Source organism: Lepisma saccharinum, chromosome 24 (genome assembly GCF_977018435.1).
Source record: "Lepisma saccharinum chromosome 24, izLepSacc3.1, whole genome shotgun sequence".
Lineage (NCBI taxonomy): Eukaryota > Metazoa > Arthropoda > Insecta > Zygentoma > Lepismatidae > Lepisma > Lepisma saccharinum.
The window spans coordinates 47,319,998-47,340,680 of record NC_139252.1 but is presented as its reverse complement, the minus strand read 5'-3'; the positions used below and the strand labels follow the sequence as shown (position 1 = coordinate 47,340,680).

The 20,683-nt window shown below is 38.4% G+C and overlaps 1 protein-coding gene across 1 annotated transcript in view; it reads left to right on the top strand.

Annotated features, from left to right (window-relative positions):
• Positions 1-6,700: 6,700 nt before the first annotated feature.
• Positions 6,701-20,683, top strand: part of LOC145978177 (protein argonaute-2-like) — an 87,454-nt gene continuing 73,471 nt past the window's right edge. The window contains exons 1-4 of the mRNA XM_083110617.1: positions 6,701-7,346; positions 13,938-14,175; positions 16,979-17,084; positions 20,244-20,440. Of these exons, the coding sequence (XP_082966743.1) occupies positions 6,701-7,346; positions 13,938-14,175; positions 16,979-17,084; positions 20,244-20,440 (1,187 nt within the window). The remainder of the gene's footprint in view (positions 7,347-13,937; positions 14,176-16,978; positions 17,085-20,243; positions 20,441-20,683) is intronic.

Sequence of the window (20,683 nt, the reverse complement as noted above, 5' to 3'; positions counted from 1 at the left end):
AGGAATGGGCCTAATGCTGCAGCATCAATAGCACCCACATTAATCCGGCCCTGGTATTAAGCACACAAGGATATCTCGCTCGGCCATAGTTAAACTTTAAAAAATGCGACACTAATTTTATATTGTTATTAGATTTTATGAAAAAACTCTCTCTCTCTCTCTCTCTCTCTCTCTCTCTCTCTCTCTCTCTCTCTCTCTCTCTCTCTCTCTCTCTCTCTCTCTCTCTCTCTCTCTCTCTCTCTCTCAAACGTATGTTAAATTGGTTGGTTGGTTGATTTAGTGTTTTATGTCCACTTTATGAACCGGGTATCGAACCCAGGACCCCTTGATGACAAGGCAATGATGCTACACTGCGCCATCTGGGAGGCCCACGTATCTTAAATGTAACAAGTATTAGGAAAGAAATGAAGGCTTCACTTCACTTCATATGTTTACCATTGTAGGTCTGTGATATATGATTGGATTTAAAAAATATTTACATGTAATATTCCAGGATCTCCAGCGTGGGTGATCTAAGGTCTGAATTCTTTCCTGTGTTGTACAGGCATAATGCGGCTTTGGGGCTCACCAAGCCTCAAATTGTTGGGTACCTGGGGGTAACCCTGGGAGGTAAAGGTGGCCAGAGAGTTGTGCTGATCACGTCACCTCCTAAATTGCCGCCTACCCACACATCCTCTAAATGTGGCTTCATGACATGGTGCTATATGCACAGGGAATTTTACCTTTGCATGTAATATTCTTTTTCGTATAATGCTATCTTGCATAAAAGGGAAAGAAGCATGTTTCAGGACATGTGACCGAAGATAGTATATTTTTTAGGCTTAATGTAAAAAAAAACAACTTTTGTTCGCCACTTGCTACGGTTACCGACAAAGTTAATAAATTCGAAGTTCTACACTCACAAAATCATGACCCTTTATCAGTTTGTCTCCTTTGGTGTAGTAATTGTTTTATTATAGCCGAAAACACTTTTAGTTCATCTTTTAATTCAGTAGCCTTCATGTGTTAACATTCCGTCTATACTTTTCAGACAAAAAATCAGAATGCACATCTTTGTGGTTACTAATATCATAAAAGAAATTGAAAAATTCACTATAATGTTTAATCCTGGCGTGGACATGGATGTTTGTGAGTGTCTATTCATCAATTTCATCATGTCATCACTCATCCCCATCTTCGCAGATTAGCCAAAAGTGGCACAAAAGGCGAAGTAAAATAAAGCAAATCAAATCAAAGTATGATGTATAAGCTGCTCAAATCTTTCTCTTGGACCTAAAATAATCATCTAGGACCTGGCAATAAAAATCAACTTTGTACGGTTTTTGTGGATCTTCAACAGTTTCATCATACTGAAACTGCTGCTTCTTTCGATTTCGACCCTGTATAGTGTTGCCTATCGATGCCAATCCTTTCTCATCAACTGGGACTCACAGGTTGCCCCCCCTCCCCCCCCCCCCCCATGCCTCCACAAGTGGAGGGAAGTAGGCCGTGCTAGGCTGCCAAGTGGCGTCTAAGAAAGTTTGAAATTTTTCACCACTCCTGCATCTTTCAAACCCCTGATATGTTTGCAATAAATCATCTAACACATCGTAGATTAATGTTTTGAAGACATTTGCTCATTACATTACGTGGAGTATAAAGTCATAGTACCAGATAACTAGTGAGCAAAGGAATGGTAAAGCCAAGCAAATAGTTTGCAATACACTGAGCCTCATGTGCGACCATTTGCACAGTTTAGTGTCGCCACTTATTTGAAGGAGCGCATCATAGACATCCCCCACTTGATATCTCAACGGAGTTAAGGCATCGAATCTGCTTCCCCCCTTGTGGCACTCAGTGGGTTTAATGTCAGACTACTGATATGTTCCTTCAAAATGGTGGGCTGGCATATATTAACTTCCAAGTTATAATATAATACAAAACTTTCAAGTTTACAATAGGTTTAATTTTTTCTTCTCCAAATTTTTCCACTATGGAAATTTTCCGCTCTGGGCAATGGCACCCCCCCCCCCCTTTCTGCCAGCCCAACATGTGGGCCCATTCTTTATTTTAAAATACCACCCCAAATTGATTTTTATGGAATTTTGAATGTGAGTAAACTTACATTTAACTACCACTTTAGGAATTGAAAAATTCATGATGTAATGAATTTCTAAAAACAAATTCTTATGCTTGTTTCCCGTAAAACTTTCCATGCAGTTCCTGATATACAGGGTGTTTCTAAAGGTCGTTTACAACGCTTGGGAGATGATTCCTCACACGAAAATAAGCAAAAAGTCTAAGTTCCATTTTTACGACTGAGGCTTCGTTTCCGAGATAGGAGCCTCGCAAAAGGTGACAAAATGATCGTCACACCTAACTGGGACGAATACTATAACAGATAGAGAGGCGGTTCCAATGGAATCATAAAGGAATCGTATGTGCTCAGTCCGGAAGTCACTATGAAAAGTTCACTGCTCGCATGCGCAATGGAGTCCTCAAAGGAATTGGGGATTTCCAGCAAAAAGAATGCATGGAAAAGGTATGTAACGCAGCAAGAAGGACCGTGACAATGAGAAATGCGTTAAAGACAACACATCCCGACCTCAAACATCAAAACATGAGCACGAAACACAAAATCCGAAAAGGTGAGCACGGTTGCATACCCCAGTTACACACGAGGAATGAACGAATCATGTCATGTGGCATACGAGAGACACATTACTACACCAGGAGGAGGGAAAGAAAAACACAGTATCAGATGATTACGACAACGTGTATTTTTACACGCGACAACAACGTAATATCCTCCCCCCCCCCCCCCACACACACACAACAAACAACAAATGCTACAATGTCTTACGCACAGACAGTGTGTGTCACTGTACAACATTTGAAGATGTCACTTTCACCACACAAAGGGGGTGGGGAGCAATACCAAGAGTGTTCTCACTGGGATTTGCCGAGGGCGATAATCACGGACGGTTTTAAAAATGTCTGCCGTTCACGTCTACGCAGAGATGACAGTGACGAATCAAGGATTGTCGACTACGAGCAAACAAGTCAGGTGTATCTGCTACCGTCGCGGCGGCGACGTTGATGCGAACAACGAGGTCCTCAGCTGATGTGACAGGTGTGTCTTATACGAGGGTTTTCATTTCTCCCCAGAAGAAAAAATCTAGAGGGTTGAGATCTGGCGACCTCCGTGGCCAAAGACAGGCTCATCCCTACCAATGAACCTATTTCGAAACTCGTCATGCAGAAAATGTCGTACATTACGATCGAAATGAGCTGGTGCCCCATCGTGTTGGTACCACATTTATTGCCGCAGTGCCAAAGGTACGGTCTCCAACAGTTCAGGCACAAACTCACTAAGAAATGCATGATACGTGCGACCATTCAGGCGAACAGGGAGAATGTATGATCCAATTAAATGATCATGTACTATCTCGCACCACACATTCACTGAAAACCTGTGATGTTGATGGGCCACAAAAAGTGCATGTGGGTTGTCAAAGTCCCACACATGAATGTTTCTACTATTGAAGACATCCATCCTGGTGAAAATGGCTTCATCTGTCCACAATACCTTTGCCCCGAAGTGAGGGTTTGTGTCCAGCTGATGCAACAACCATTGGCAAAACTCCATACGAGGGCAAAAGTCACGAGGTAACAGTTCTTTACTTTCTGCAGTTTAAACGGGTGCATTCCTTCCTCTGATAACACTCGCCAAACATTCACATGAGACGTGTTTCGTGCCCAAGCGAGCACGCGCGTACTGGTGCCAGGATGTTCTGCGACCCCTGTTAACACATCTTCTGCAAACTGATGTGTGCGTACACTTCGGGGTCTTCCAACTTCTTGCCGCGGTGGAAACACTGACCCTGTTTCACGCAGTCGACTGTCCACTACCTGAAAGAAGGCGTGAGACGGTAAACGTCTATGTGGAAAGCGTTCTCCGTAAAGACGCCTTGCCTCACGGCTATTACCACGTGCCTCCCCATACATGAGATGCATGTCTGCTAGCTGCTGGGTCGTATACGCAGCCATCTGTGTAATAGGGAGCTGGAACTGCAAAGTATCGTTTTTGTTTAACACTGGCACACTGCACAAATTGGCCATATCACCGTACGAACACCACAGACCAATTGTTGTGATATTTGACTTGCCCACTCCACCACGTCAACTTCTTCCAATACAACATACTACAGTAGTACTCTTCAATGCGTATGGCAACCTAAAGCGAACTGCTGATCATATCCCAGCACTTGCAACACGACTGGGACGAATGCCGGAGAGAACCAACCCTTCGAGCTCCTCTCGCGGGTACAGCAGTCATGAAGGTCAAGCGTAGACTACGAGAGCCAGACTTGCCTGCGCAACGCTTTCAAAACTGGTCTCTTTTACGTCACAGTGATCGCTTGCGAACACTCTTGGTATTGCTCCCCACCCCCTTTGTGTGGTGAAAGTGACATCTTCAGTTGGTGTACAGTGACACGCACGGTCTGTGTGTAAGATATTGTAGCATTTGTTGTTTGTTGTGTGTGTGGGGGGGGGGGGAATTACGTAGTTGTCGCGTGTAAAAATACACGTTGTCGCAATCATCTGATATTGTGTTTTTCTTTCCCTCCTCCTGGTGGAGTAATGTGTCTCTCGTATGCCACATGACATGATTCGTTCATTCCTCGCGTGTAACTGGGGCATGCAACCGTGCTCAATTTTTCGGATTTTGTGTTCCGTGCTCATGTTTTGTTGTTTGAGGTCGGGATGTGTTGTCTTTAACGCATTTCTCATTGTCACGGTCCTTCTTGCTGCGTTACATACCTTTTCCATGCATTCTTTTTGCTGGAAATCCCCAATTCCTTTGAGGACTCCATTGCGCATGCGTGCAGAGAACTTTTCATAGTGACTTCCGGACTGAGCACATACGATTCCTTTATGATTCCCTTGGAACCGCCTCTCTATCTGTTATAGTATTCGTCCCTGTTAGGTGTGACGATCATTTTGTCACCTTTTGCGAGGCTCCTATCTCGGAAACGAAGCCTCAGTCGTAAAGATGGAACTTAGACTTTTTGCTTGTTTTCGTGTGAGGAATCACCTCCCAAGCGTTGTAAACGACCTTTAGAAACACCCTGTATATCCTGTTTATAGCCTGCTCATAAGAAAATTAAATACCTTCAACAGCAATATGCATTAAATACTTTCCACACATGTTCCATATGTTGATATCATTAGTAAAGAATCAAAATTTCATGTATAGCAAAATTTGACAGATGTTATCATGATTCTATACCTTATTTACAAGGTACGTATACAACTTCTCTGATCCATTATCTTAGTTGTTACTTTTATGTTATGTATGTTTGTTTCACAGTGTGATGATTGAGGTAACTTTTCCAAAAGAGATGTGCATGTGATTGCGCACACTGATTATTTCTCAGAGCAGAAAATTGGTACCCCTGGGATTTGAAGCAGAACAAAAGTATAAATGGTCCATTGCTATGTTCATTTTTTTTCTCCTACATTGCATCATTTTTTAAAGAAAAGAAATTACACCAACCTCTGCTGTTGTCTTCCTCCGATTGGCATTTGTTTTCAATTCCTCAAATACAGTGTGTAAAATGAACTTGATGAGCATGATGAACACTTTGTCAACTATTATCTTTACTGTCAGATGTACATTTAATATTAATTAACAGGCTTTTTAAATCTATGTCTGTTTAAATTCACTGCCCCCCCCCCCTTTAAAGGAATTACACGTTAGAATCATAAATGTGTGCCTTTCCTCCCCCTCCAAATAAAAGGGCAGAATCCCATGTGCACGAGATTTTCAGCTTGTACATGCTTTCCCATTCTTGAAATTTTGCGAAAGTCGACAACTGAATATGAGCATGCACCAAGCTGGTTTAATTATACAGTAACTTGTTATGTAAAGTTGTGTGTCTATTGGTAATGTAAGCTTGAAAAAGTTTCTGAGGGAACAAAAAGTTGTTAGAAGAATAAAAAAAACCTCAAAAGTAAGATTCATTGTACCTATTACCATATTCTGTATTTGCCAGTATGTAAATGCACCCCCTTTTTTGTACACTTTTTGAGGAAAAAGTTTTATCACTGAATGTTATAATTAATTGACAGTATTTGAAATATAAAGCAATATGTAGGTCTACTCAGTGGCGTGCCCAGGATTTTCGAATTTAGGGGGTTATGTATACATTTTTTAGTAGTCCGCCCTCATTTTGCCATCTTTTCCTGCGTTTGATGTTCTTTTTTTTTTAGGAATACTGGGCCAAATGGGGGGTTTATAACCCCCTTGGGCATGCCACTGGGTCTACTTTCAACAAATAACTTACATTATCTAACTAGGAAAAAATACATTGTAATCTTCTTCATCAAAACGCAGACATTCATCTCCAGAGGTAAATGAAGAGTCACTTGAACCCTCTTCTAAATCAGAATCTGTGTCCTCGTACAACAACTTGTCCTCTTTACCATCCAGTGCATTTCTAATACCACACTTCATAAATTATTTAACCGCTGTCTTAGTCCCCACAGCATCCTATGATGTGATCCATTCACAAACTTCCTTCTTGTATCGGCATGTAGCTGTTATTCAGACCTATTTGTAACGAGGGGAGTGTCTTACATGCCCACAAATACAGCACTTTGCAATCGCCAATTTGATTGCTTTATTTTTCCTGTTTCAGAAGAGAAAAGACGATCCATGCAAGGTGCAGGTTCAGGCGAAGCAAGTGGCGAAGGGGGAAGATGGGCGAGAGGTGGAAGAAGTTTGAGGGGAAGAGCTGGCGATAGGGGTAGAGGAAGAGGTGGTGATTGGGGTAGAGGAAGAGGTGGTGATTGGGGTAGAGGAAGAGGTGGTGATTGGGGTAGAGGAAGAGGTGGTGATGGGGATAGAGGAAGAGGTGGTGATTGGGGTAGAGGAAGGGGTGGTGATTGGGGTAGAGGAAGGGGTGGTGATTGGGGTAGAGGAAGAGGTGGTGATTGGGGTAGAGGAAGAGGTGGTGATGGGGATAGAGGAAGAGGTGGTGATTGGGGTAGAGGAAGGGGTGGTGATTGGGGTAGAGGAAGAGGTGGTGATTGGGGTAGAGGAAGAGGTGGTGATTGGGGTAGAGGAAGAGGTGGTGATTGGGATAGAGGAAGAGGTGGTGATAGGGGTAGAGGGAGTGGTGAAGGTTGGGTAGATAGAGGCAGAGAGAGGGGAAGAGAACATGCAAGTGATGAAAGAGCATCGTCAAGTGCAGGATGGTTCCAACAGAGGGACAGTAGACCAAGTACTAGTGCTTCTAGCCAAACAGTCCAATCACCGTGGGAAAAACAACCGACAGGTGCTGCCTCCCTTCCACCGAGAGGTAACTACAACTATACTTAATTGAAATTCAGAAAGTACTTGCATTGTCATGCATTTCTAGTTAGATGTAATTTTATGCCATGGTCTAATCACGGGTTCAGTGTGATATGGATTATTTTTAATGAATAAATGTTGTGCTTAAAATGTTGCGCTGGTGATGTTTCTTGATAGAGAAATCACAGTGACAGGCATCACATGAAGATTTTGCCAGTCAAACTTAGGCTTGTGCAGCTTGCAGTGTGAAATGTTGCTGCTGCTTGGCTCATTCCCCAGCAGCATGTGTCACATGTCGCTTTGGTTGCCATGTAGCAGACTTCTTTCTCATTTGATATGTTTGGTCTCAGGTTTGACTCAGCATGAGAAGGCCAGTTTTACATACTGACTCAGCAGAATGAGAAGGCTAGTTTTAAGTATTGACTCAGCATGAGAAGGCCAGTTTTTAAGTATTGACTCAGGATAAGAAGGCCAATTTTAAGAGCTACTTGAGAAGTAAAGTAAGAAGTCTGAAAATAAACAATGACGATTGAACTTGATGCTCTAACCTGGTTTAACCCTTAACTTCCCAGGTCATGTTTTTGTCACACACTGTACCAGGTCCAGTCTCACAGACCTCTATTTTAAAATAAACATAAAAAATACTTAACAACTGCTGAATGCTATTTAACTGAACTAATTTAGTTTTGTTACGTAAAAGGCTACACAAATAACTAAAAAAAAGTATTTTAAATTTTATAGTACAATAAAAATGTATTAAAACAAAACTGCAAAAAATGAACCTAATATTACATATCATTATTACTGTAAAAAATCAAATACTGTTTACTCTAAATTTTACGTTTTGTTATATTTTTATTGTTTATTATACATGTAATAATAAAAATATAAAAAAGACCCATAAAACACGCACTAAAATAAAAATTGCACTAGTACTTTTAGGTCATTTTTCTTTCTGCTCATAAGTTTTCTCTGCACTTGTTGAAAATTTTGTTAGAGCACTCAAGGCAGATGGGCTTCTTGCAATAATGGCAAACATAAGGAGTCTTCCTATTCGTTCCTTCCTTTAGTTGACGATTCAGCCTCTGCACTTCTATCTTCATCACTTTGATCACTGGTTTCACTCCCGGAATTCACAGGTGGCAAAATAAATTCGTCTTCACTTTCACCATGTTCAGATTCTGAATTATGTTCACTTTCAATTACAGTGTCACTATCTGATTCTACACCACTTCCTAAAGGGTCTTCAGACCATTTAGAAATAGTATCCTCAAAATCAGGGTCTGCAACACACACAGTAGACAAAGGGCTGGGTAATGAATCCATGACGTGCAAGCCCAGGTCGGGGCTCGAAAATCACTAAGCACGAAAAAAGCTATAAATATCTCTCAAGGACACATTCAAGTGGCTACTGACGACATAAACCAATGCAGGGTTTGGGAAGGGACAACTAGACAGCGCTGCAATCTCCTATTCCACCCTTACGCGTGAACAACAGAATAACAATAAACGCTAGCGGTCTGTGAGATCACACCTGTGAAGTTAAGGGTTACAGAGAAATACAAAGATGTTGTGGTATGGAGTTTAGTTTAATTTAGAAAAAACTGAGTCAAAGTTACAGCTATATTTCTTATTATTGAGGTGAGGTGTTAATTCTAATTGTATTGGTGCAATACTAAAATTCAACTGTTGCAATCTTGATTTCTCACCATACAATGTTAAGGGATTAAGCAATGGTGGTTGAAAGTTTTAAAATAATGCAATTTTGAAGGCAATTTTATATTTATATATTTTTTATATATTTTTTTCAAAATATTTGAAAAAGCAGTAATATCTTCTCGAAGTGTGGTCTTTTGTGGCATGTAAATTGTAATAACTAGGGCATTGCTAAACCAATAGGCTACTTACAAATAGTTGCAAGCACTAAATTTTTTTGCTATTACATAATACATTTTAGCTATTTGTTTAGTGGGCCAATGTCCTTTTTTAATGTGAATAAACTATGGGACAATTTCAACTAGGCATGATTGTAGCAGTTCTACATTATGGAATTTTTCTATTTACTTTTGTTTCATGTAGAAACTGCAGGCTCTTAATGAAAAGGAATTTCTTGAGTAAATTTAACCTTGTTTCTTCATCTAATCGCACCTGTGATTGAATGTCAACATGGTACAGTGACGTATTCTGATTTGCTGCAACAATTGTTATTAATTATATATATATACGAGGGCTATCCAGAAAGTAACTTACGTTTTGGAATAAATAAAACCCAAGTGAAGGGAAAAAAATTATTATATGCATTTGAAAGTCAAACTCTTTACACTATTTGTCAACATAGTCTCCATACAAATTGAGACACTTATCATAATGGTGCACCAACTTATTAATTTCATTGTCATAGAATTTTGCCGCCTGGGACTTTAACCACTCATTCATGCCTGCCTGCAGTTCCGCATCCTCGTTGAAGCACTGTTTGCGAGCCAGGTCTTCATGTGTGGAAACAAGTGATAGTCGCTCGGCACGAGATTCGGACTGCATGGTTCATTAAACACCTCCCATCCAAAACCATCCAAGAGCTCTCGAGTGCGATTGGCCATGTGCGGGCAGGTGGGTATTGTCTCAACTTTTTTAATGTTTCACAATATCTATCAGAGGTTATTGTTGAACCATGTTTGATAAAATCCACCAGAAGCACACCCTCCCTGTCCCAAAAAATAGTTACCATGATATTTCTTGCTGACAACGTTTGTAAACGTTTCCTTGGTTTTCTGGGAGAACTTGTGTGTCCCCACTCCATAGACTGTTTTTCTTGTCTCACAATTCACATGTTTTACCCAAGTCTCGTCCCCAGTTACGACATGATCGAGAAGTGAGTCACCATCTTTTTCGTAGGCCTTGAGAAATTTCAACGATGCTGCCATGCGCTCTTTTTTGTGGTCTTCTGACCAGAATTTTGGTACCCATCTTGCACAAAATGTATGGTAGCCTAGCTACCACAATCTCGTGCAACAAACATTCGTGAAATTTGGGGAAACTCAAGCAAGAGCTCTGTAATTGTGAAGCGGCAGTTTTCACTAATCTTTGCATTGATTTTCGCCACCAGTTCATCCGTCACATTGCTCGGTCAGCCACTTTGCTCTACATCGTGCACATTAGTGTGGCCATTTTTAAACATATTGCACCACTGCCTCACTCTGCCTTCACTCATTACATCATTTTTGTACACCTCACAAAGTTGCCGATGAATTTCAGTTGGTTTATGGTTTTTCACCCAACAAAAATCTAATCACTGACCGCACTTCACAACTCGCGGGATTTTCGATTGCAGCACACATTTTAAACATTCACAGTGAACACATAAGAAGCAACACAAACCGCACGCTACCACAGCTGGATGCATACTAAGTGAGGGGATGCTCCGACACCAAGATGGTGGTGTTAGCCCCGCCCCTCGCTCCACTCCACCACTTACTTTCTGGATAGCCCACGCATTAATTAGATATAATATATAATAGGAAAAACACAGGCGCGGAGCGTCCATGTAAGCCGTGTAAGCCGGGCTTACACTTCATTAGTTCTAGTAAATTGTATGTTATTATCTGGCAAAAATTCGTAAACAACTTCGAAGTTCAAATCGGGTCGACAACAGTGTCCGAGATCATGTTTGTTAGATTGCAACACTTCAGCGCCAGGCGGCACATGGGATCTCCCGCCTTCTGCTTGTGGAAAGCTGTAAGCCTTCTGAATTTTGCCTTACAAATTTCTGACCGCGAACGAGCAGTGCCTACCCCATCTGGGTGCAAGGCCCGTTCTCTGGCTGGAGAAGAGCGGGCCAAAACCCACGTGTGTAAACCTTCCGGCGAGAGGCTTACAACAGCGTTGCAAACCTTATGTTTACAAAAAGTGTTGTTCATGGATATCCGCAGTATTTCTTTCCACCAGGGAGGATTAAGTATTTTTTTCAGGGGTGGGGGTAAACTAGGTATATTTTCCTCATAATAAAGTTGCCTCCTCAAAAGATACAAATTCAATTTGAATTTAACATTTTTCTGCAACGCCCTTACAATAATTAACATAATTTGATGTGACTGAAATGAAATGATATGTGTGAAATATATTATTTTATGGTTGACATTCATTTTCCAGGAAGAACTTTCTCCCCTTGCCCCTTCCGGACATCTATGGTCTCGTTTAAACTCCATAATTATGCTACATACTACTAAATTGTTCTGCGATCTACATATTATTAATATTTATTTGTAACAAGAAATAAATATAAATTCGAATGGTTCAACCAATGGGATGAGTTCGACGTCATACGTGAAAAGTTTGAGAAAATTCAACTACCACGAACAGCGGCCCTCTTGTTTAATTTATATCCCCAACTTCCAAACGACTTTTAAAACTTGTGCGAGATTTAGCACCATTATGCTTGGGTTGGCTTCACTGGCTAACCGTGAACACGCGCGAGACCCAGGTCCTGCAAGAGGAGGGTTCTCCAGCGTTGTCGGGTATGAATGAATGGTTGGCTGCAAAGGAAATTTGAGCCAGTGGTGTTTCAAGGAGTTTTTTTCCAGGAACAGGGAATTCTGAAGCAAAAAACTAACAGGAAGAGGAAAAAGGAGAAACATCTAAAAATGAGCGAGAAACGGGAAAATTAGATATACAAACGCTTGTTTCCGTTTTTCGCTTGTAGGAGAGCACAAACATTGGAAATATTAAGATTTCTGTTTTTCGTTTATATTTGAACTCAGCTGGTAGTAATTGAGCTAACAAGTGCAATAACTTTTTCAAAAATTAAAATGTTTAATTAAAACTGAATATTGAACCAGTTTTACAAATCTCATGTCAAATGTGAACAAAATATTATTAATTACATAGTCCGTGGTTTAAACACTCTTTGAACAACGTACGAAATAGCTGTTTATGGTCTTTCAGGTGCAGGATTTTCTTTTACACTACCCTTAGATAGCACTTACTTCTCCTTTCACAGAAATTTCTGGATAAATCCTCAGAATTAGCGAGCATTTCTTTCATATTTTATTTTGTCTTTCTTATTTTACCAAATATAAGGGAATTTTAAGGCAAGAGAGGGCATTTATTTATGTCCGAAAGGGATATTCCCCTCTGAGTCCGAAACATCAGTGCATTGAGCAGTGACCGCTTTTGGATGTGATTTGTTTTTATTTCCCCTTTCATGTGTTGTGTGCATGGTTAAAGTCTCGCGGTATTTCTTTGCGACTTCCATCCATTGAAAAGGGGGCTGTCATTCCTCTGCTGTAGTGTTATAGTGAACAACAACAACTGCATTATGAAAGAAAACGAGTATGATTGTGCGGTGGGGTGGAGAACTTGTTGAAGACGCCGTTGTCCAGCTAGGATTTTGCTGCCAAGAAGAAACTTGTGGATGTAGGTAGGCCCACCCACCACTTCTCTAGCAGGCACGGTAACAGAAATGAAAAATAAAGTGCCCCGATTTTGTGATTCATGGTATGAGCTGATACTTGGTTATGCAGCAGTTGTAAAAAGAGTATTCAGCACTTTTCTGTTTCTTTCTGTTTTCGTTTCTTTATTATCATTATTCTTCATTTTATCTAACATTGCATTTTTTTATGGTTACGTTACTCATTGTTATAGGACTAAAACTGACGTAATTATCAGTTAAAATGTAGGAGATATACAGCCTAGCAAAGAAAACACCAAGCTCAGGGATTTATCCAGAATATTTAATCTGATTTAGTGTAACTTCGTTTTTAAAGGGTGTAAGATTAAATTTAGTGCCAAAATTAGGGTTTTGTGAAAAATTTGAGGGAAGTGTTCTGAAAAAATGGGGGAGAGATTGATGATTGTGGATAAATCACTGACCCAGCCCAAAAATAAACACAAGCCTTCATCATGCTAGGCTTACACTGTTGGAAAGGTCACGCTCCGCCACTGGAAAAACATGAATGCAAGTATAACAAAAACAGAAATCCGACAACTTCAAATTTTATGGCAATTTCTATGTATATACGAAGATGAAGAAAAAGTTGGTTTACAGCCTGCAACTCTATGGTGTATTTTTTCAGTGAACCCCAACAACTTTTTTTATGCTGATACTACTTTTTAGAAATTTAACATTACCCTGAATAATATATTTGATAAATATTGTAACATTATCCTGATCATTTATTTATCTTATACATTGAACCTTGTTTGTATGTTGTTTAGGAGACTACAGCTAAAAAACATAGAATGCAGAAAAATGTATAAGTTGAGAAAAAGAATTTGCTTTATTAGGACCAGGAAGCTGAAATGTATGAAGTGGGGAAAACATAAAACTGCGAACATAAAAGTGGAATTACACTGCAATCGCAACAATCAATTAATTTTGAAGACGAGTTTTAACAATGTAGCTGCTGTATTGTTCTGAATAACAGGAATCCAATTGGTGGTAAAATTTAAACGTTTTTTTATTATTAACACTACTTTTTCCGATAGCTATGCATAACTCAATACTAATAAGCTGTAATAAAGTCACTAATTACATTGAATTGAATATATGTATACAAATGATATTTCCACAATGTAATTTGTAATTATTTATTCGTTCTCACAGAAAGTGCTCCTCAACAACCGCCAATCCAAAAAGTTACCAGACAATTTCAAGATTCAAGTTTGGAGAAACCTGAATCACACCAAGGACCACAGCTTCCTATACCTAAACGTAGAGGCCAGGGCACATCAGGAAGGAAAATAGATCTGGAAGTAAATTATTTGCCTGTGAAATTGCCAAATAAAGATATTGTACATTATGATGTGGAAATTACACCAGTTCGTTCAAAACTTCTTTTCATGTAAGTTTTATATATATATATATATATATATATATATATATATACTCTTCCGTGAATGATCAAATCATATTCATTGTGTATCACCATCTACATATTGTCCTATTCTTTTCTGCTTGTGCTCTATTATCTGTAACGGTTAACTTGCTAGGATAAAAATAATAATAATATTGCTACCAAATTACAAAAATAGTTCAAGGTCGTGATCGAAAAGGTATTACTAGCAAGACCGTACAAAATTACTGAAAATAAAAAAAAAAATAAGGAAGCTTCGTGACGTATTTGCTGTGTTGTTCACAGCATGTCAGTATTAACTTCGTTTGACTGGGCCCAAGACTCGTATTTCCAAATACTACAGAATCCTAAATTTCAATTTTGCACAAGGAGAGATACCTTATGGTTGAGTTCACGTATAGGTTTTACGCACACCTGCAAAAATGAGTGACGCGACAAGAATTTCAAAATTGCACATGCGTTAATATACTGTTGTTCCTTACAACTAACTTTCATTCAACATTGTTTATCAACCAAGTATCTACACATACATAAATATATGCACACTTATAAAATAGGCCAGACTTAGTATTTGTTAAGCAAGGTTAAATTACTGTACTCGTGACTCTTTTTTTAATATCAATAACAAATTTATTCATGAATACATTTATCTTCCAACAACAAGGTTATAATAGTAACACACACCTTGAGAAACAATTAGATTACTTCTTTTTTTTTTACAAACGACAATGTCCGAGGACAAACATGCGTTCGCATCATAAATTTCTACTTTACGGTTTATCTACGATAACCAAGCAACAATCCTGGATTTTTATCTCTTGAGGATTAACAATGTTAAATTTACAATCAACAATGTTCCACACCTGAATAGGATACAGTTTTTTGCATTAAACCACGCATTGTGTGTTCAATTAACAAATGCAATTTTTACAATTGTAGAAAGGTTAGTTAATAGGTTAGTTAATTCTGTTTGGCGTACTTAAAAAAAAAACTAAGAAACATGGCATTTATACTTTTTCTTAAAACCAAATTATATTCTCGCTCAGCAAGAAAAATCCTATTAAACACGCCAGTGTTCAACACTCGGCATTCTCAATTATCATTTTTAACCTTAGTCCCTAACTTGGCTTTCATTCTAATTTGCTCAATAATAATAATCAAGTGTGCTTTAAGACGCAGCCTTAAAAGTTATTCCATTTTTTTGTATACTGGTAGTACAAGAATCGCTACGCATTAAATGCTCTTTTAGGGAAAATGGATGTAAAGAGGGGCAATTACTTTCTTGAGTGTCGTACGCGCGTTAGCAATGCATTATGCACCTATCGTCTCACGTCTTGGTTAGGCCAGTTGCATTTTTGCGACGATTCACTTGTTTTAATCAGATTGTGTCCAAAACGACTTGTTTGCAAGTTAAGAAAAATGCAATTAAACTCCTCAAATTATACAGTATTCTTTTGCTGCAAACTTTTACTGTTCTCAGCGCAAGAATTGCCAATTAGATGTGAAAGGTATACTTGAAGCACTTTTACACCTTCACCAAAATCACTGGTTATAGCACTGTTGAATTCGTAATATAAACCACTTGCAACACTAAGTATAATGGCCACACTTTTGTCAAGAAAATAAGTTTCATACCTTAGTACTGCACCTCAAATGATGTTCTTGTAATTGCATCGACGTTTCTCCTTCTTTCCATGGCAGCTTCACAAATATTTATGTAGTCCAAGAAACATGGGGGTGAATTTCCAACTTTGCTCCTAGTTCATTCCACGTAATATCATCAATAATAGCAGTATTATAGTTCGTTGACGATACTTTCAATTACGTGAACATTTTCTCCCAGGCATCGCACTTGGCCGAAACGGGCCAAGTATACGCGAGCCCCAATTCGAATTTTGCCGGAGCAACTGTTGCTTCCGCACCAAGGTGATGCGTGATTAGCACTCGGGCAGACTGGTTGAAGCCAGAGGAAATGACCTACTGCTGTGTTCAACTGCCTTGCTGTTACGACACTCTGGCACTCGCCGTCTTGCAACTGCTGTCTTGTAACTGATCGTGTGATACCAGAAATGGCCGAGAATGGCTGAACAGGTGCTGCCACACAGCATGAATTTTTACAACTATGCAAATTTTCTGGTATTACGTGTCAAAAATGCAGAAAGATGAAACTTGTAGGATTTTCGGTAATTTTATATATAATAAACGTAGTTATTTACCGGAAATCGCTACATATCATAAAGTTCAAAATATTATGCTACCACTTCATTTATGCCTGCAAAGAGTTATTTATTTTAAGTTTTCTTGCTAGCTTCTAGGGTTCCAGCATAACATAAAATTACTAACTCTTTAATTATTCATTTTAGCCCTCCTCCTTGGCTGTGCGGTCTAAGGCACTGTGCTTTGGACTCCGACTGTGGGAGGGTATGGGTTTGAGTCTGCCTGGGTTCAGTGAGGGCATGGGTTCGAGTCTGCCTGGGTTCAGTCTCTTATTTCTTGGCCTGTGTGTGGGACCGGTGGCAACCCACCATCGTGAGGAAATTGGGGAGCTACGAGTGAGTAGCGTACCCGGTTTCGGAAATCTATAACGGCTGAGGGTTTGATGTGCTGATCCCACGTCACCCCATTACCGGTTGAAGAGCTCCACACCTCTAGGTAGAATTGTCGGAGACTGGCAGTCGGGAGATCGGCCTAGGCCCTTCAAAGGCTGTCGAGCCACGGGTTAATTATTCATTTTTGAGCAAAATGCCTTTCTGTATAGCACTATGTTACAATGACTTTTTCATTTTTTTAGGATGGCAATGGAAGAATTAAGAAGAAAGTGTTACCCTGATAGATATCCAGCATATGATAAAAACAAGAATCTGTACAGTTCTGAACTTTTACCATTTGGCAAAAAAGTGAGTATATTATTGAATACATATGTTTAGGTGTGTGTGCATGTGACCATTGTACCTGACAAATCAACAGATGCCATGAAATCTTATTATTCTTGAACACCTTGTAAAATCATAGAAGTTGGAAGTGGTCTTATGACAATAAAATTAATACATTGTCATAACAACATTTGAAAATGATTAGGATAAGTTCAAAGTTCCACATTTGTGCAATATTTATAATAATTTAGTCATATGATTATTCAAAATTTATTCATATAATGCAATTAAATGTCTGAAATTACTATTTAAACTAATTTCATTAAATATGATGTTTAAAAAAGCCAATTTGTATATCATGACAAAATTATCAAATTGTGCAATATTCTGAATTCATATTCATAACAGTTATTTTTGACTGACAATATGAAAAACAAATATCTTCAATCATATGTGTTCTTTCAGGCAAGCAAGATAAGTTACATTCAAATTTATAATTAAATTTATTGAAATTGTCTACATTTGCATTGGCATCTAGGTTTATATACAAAGGTCAACTCTTTAAAATTGTTCAATGTCTAATATGATGTCATACTTGGTATTTTGTATCAACATTCAAAAAATGGTAATTGTAATCATTAGATAAGTATATCGTGATATACATAGTAAAATAGCTGTAACAGAACAAATATGTACATTTACTATACAAACATTCAAGCTGTCAAGCATTTATTGAAAAAAATATAAGACAAAAAACAATTGAAGATTGCACATACTAAAAAATCGGGCTTGAACTAGTTGCTCTGATACTAGTTGTCTGTGGCTTTGGATGGATCTCATGATGGTTGGAAGATAAGTAAAAATGTGGCTATTGGTGAAGGATTGATATTTGTATAAAGCTTGATATTTTGAAAGATTATACTTTGCAAGTTAATCTTGAATAGTTTATATAGAGACATTTTTGTTCATAACAGAATCTTGAAAATGCTTTCATAATGGCATAATCTTTAAAAAAGATTTGGAACTTGTGAAAAGTGCCAAGTTTAAGAATTGGAAGCAGGAAATTATTATCTGCTTGCATCTGCATTATCTAGCTAGTAGATGAATAATTCATTACCTCAAATGAATGTTTTGAGAAATAAGACAAAGTGAGAGAAATATCTTCTGCATTTTGGATGTGAATTAACCATATGTGGAGTTTTAATAAAAAAGAATGGAAGCCATCTTGTAAACCTGGTTGAAGAAACTGACATATTGAGTATACTCAGATGTAGAACTGATGCATGCCAAAATATTAAGAAAAATACTTACTCTACCTCACAAGGAGATAATAAAGAAATATTTTCTTCTTATAAATGTTCTTGTAAACAAATGCATAATTTGATGCTCTTGTAACTTTTGTAATTTCTAGTTTTTTATCAATATAATAATTATAAAAATATTTATTATTGTTTGAACATAAACACTGTTCATCAGCATATGTAAGCTGGTATTCCTTTTCAACATATATCCGTAGCTTCCTACTGAGCTATTACATTGATTTGAATTTTTGACAGGTATATACATAAAATGATGTGCCAATCAAGACTTCATATTTAACCGAGGACATTTATCAAAGTGATTGATTAGTGAGATAGTTTAGACTGAATTGTCTTCTCGATATTTAGTCACACTTTCTTCTCTTTTCATCACGTTCCATCGTCATAGTCTGCAAACACTGAGAGATGCATAAAGGGAGCAGCAATGAATCGGGCGATTTTGCAACACTGTATATAGCTAGTTGTTCCATCAGAGATAATCCATGACTATAGATCCACCAAGGCATCTGAAACCCTGGGGTGGGAGTAGTGGCACTAGTGTCACCAGTGTAACCCTTTTGTGCCGGTAGACGAAATATTCGTGACGCATGGAAATCCCCCAAGCACAAGGCTCATTTGAAGCAAAGTGTAACATGTTCGAAAATGTTTGTTAAAAACATTATAATAACACGCAACATGCAAACAAGGGCTCGTTTTATTGAGAATTTCCAAGCCTTTTGTTCTGTAAGGTAAACATGTCGATGTGTACCTATTTTCGGAAGCAACAGACAGAGGAATTTCTAAATTTTTTTTTTTTCATTTTTTTTTTTTTTTTTTCAAAATTTGGCCAGCTCCTACCCACTAGCGCTCATCGATCAGGGCAAACCACCACTAGTCGCTGATTGCCTCAAGTTATATAAAGGCGAATACGATAGTACAAATAGTAAATTTCATTTTTAAAAAAAGATTGCTGATGTGAGGTGAAAGCTTGGAGATTAAACCCAAAAAGATTCCGTGTGTTTTTTTTAATTCAGTTACTTGTTTATTAAACTTTTATTACCAAAACATTTGTTTGACGAAATAAAAATCGTCTGTCCTTTAGTTACTTCTGACATCTGTTGGCCTCGTCCCAAAAGGGTTAATCTATGGGAAAGCCTGTAGTTCTCAAAATTTCCGAGGTTTCAGAATGCTTGGTGGGCCTATACCTCTCTTTTGCAGCCCTGCTTTACCAATCAGTTATGATGGGAGTCCTGGATAGAGGCACAGTGTGCATTCATGTTAAAAGAATATTACAAAAACAATGATAATTACGTGTCCACATGGTGTGCATTTCAGAAACATTTAATATTCCATGCCATGATCTGGTGCCTTCCGACCATTCCATAAAAACATGAATTATGAACTTCGAGGAAATGGATTCTAAAGATCTGATGTGTGAAAAGTGGCTAAAATTCCTGGGGCCATGCTGCACACTGTGATGTGTAACCTACTCAAAAGGCTGCATGGAAACGTACCTATCACTATTTTTGTAATAAGCTCTTACAGCAAAAATCAGAGAATTTTGTTTTTACAAAATCATAGGGGCCCATTTTGACATTTGTTCGAATTGGGTTTGAACAGATAGGCTAATTGGGACTGGACCTACAGTTTAAAGTGGGATCTAAACCACTGTGCAATGTGCCTCCACCAGATAATTAACCCGGGACCCCTTGATTACGAGGCAATGACATTACCACTATGCAATCAAGGAGGCCCACACTTTTGACTTATATCTGCTGTTGTGAATTGTACTGAATAGAGTTCCCAATACAGCTAAAGTCACATATGAAACCAAAATACAAATTTATTTAGTCAAGTCAGTTTATTTATTGTTTACCATTTTCAGCTTGAGAATGAAGAAGTAACTGTAAAAAATGAAGAGAATGGAAGAGATGTCTCTTTCTCCATTACAATAACATTTGCTGCATACATAAATCCAGAGAAATTACAAGAGTTCATGGATCAAAACAGAGAAACCATGGACCCACCTCGCAAAGCCATGCAAGCTATAGATATTATATTGCAGCATGCATTGAACTACAGGTATGTATATGGGAAAGAACATGCATTTCATTACTCAGACTTTTTCAAATGCCACTACTTGATCATTGTAACAATTTAAAGTTTCCCAGAATTCAAGGGTCATTTCACAAATAATGCAGACTTTCTTTTTCTTACATGTTTATTGCATGTTAGACAGTATCTCCTTATGGTCCTTCAGTGTAGTCCCACAGCTTCTCAATAACCTTATCTCAACATCTTGGAAGATTTGCTGTGCCAGTTAGA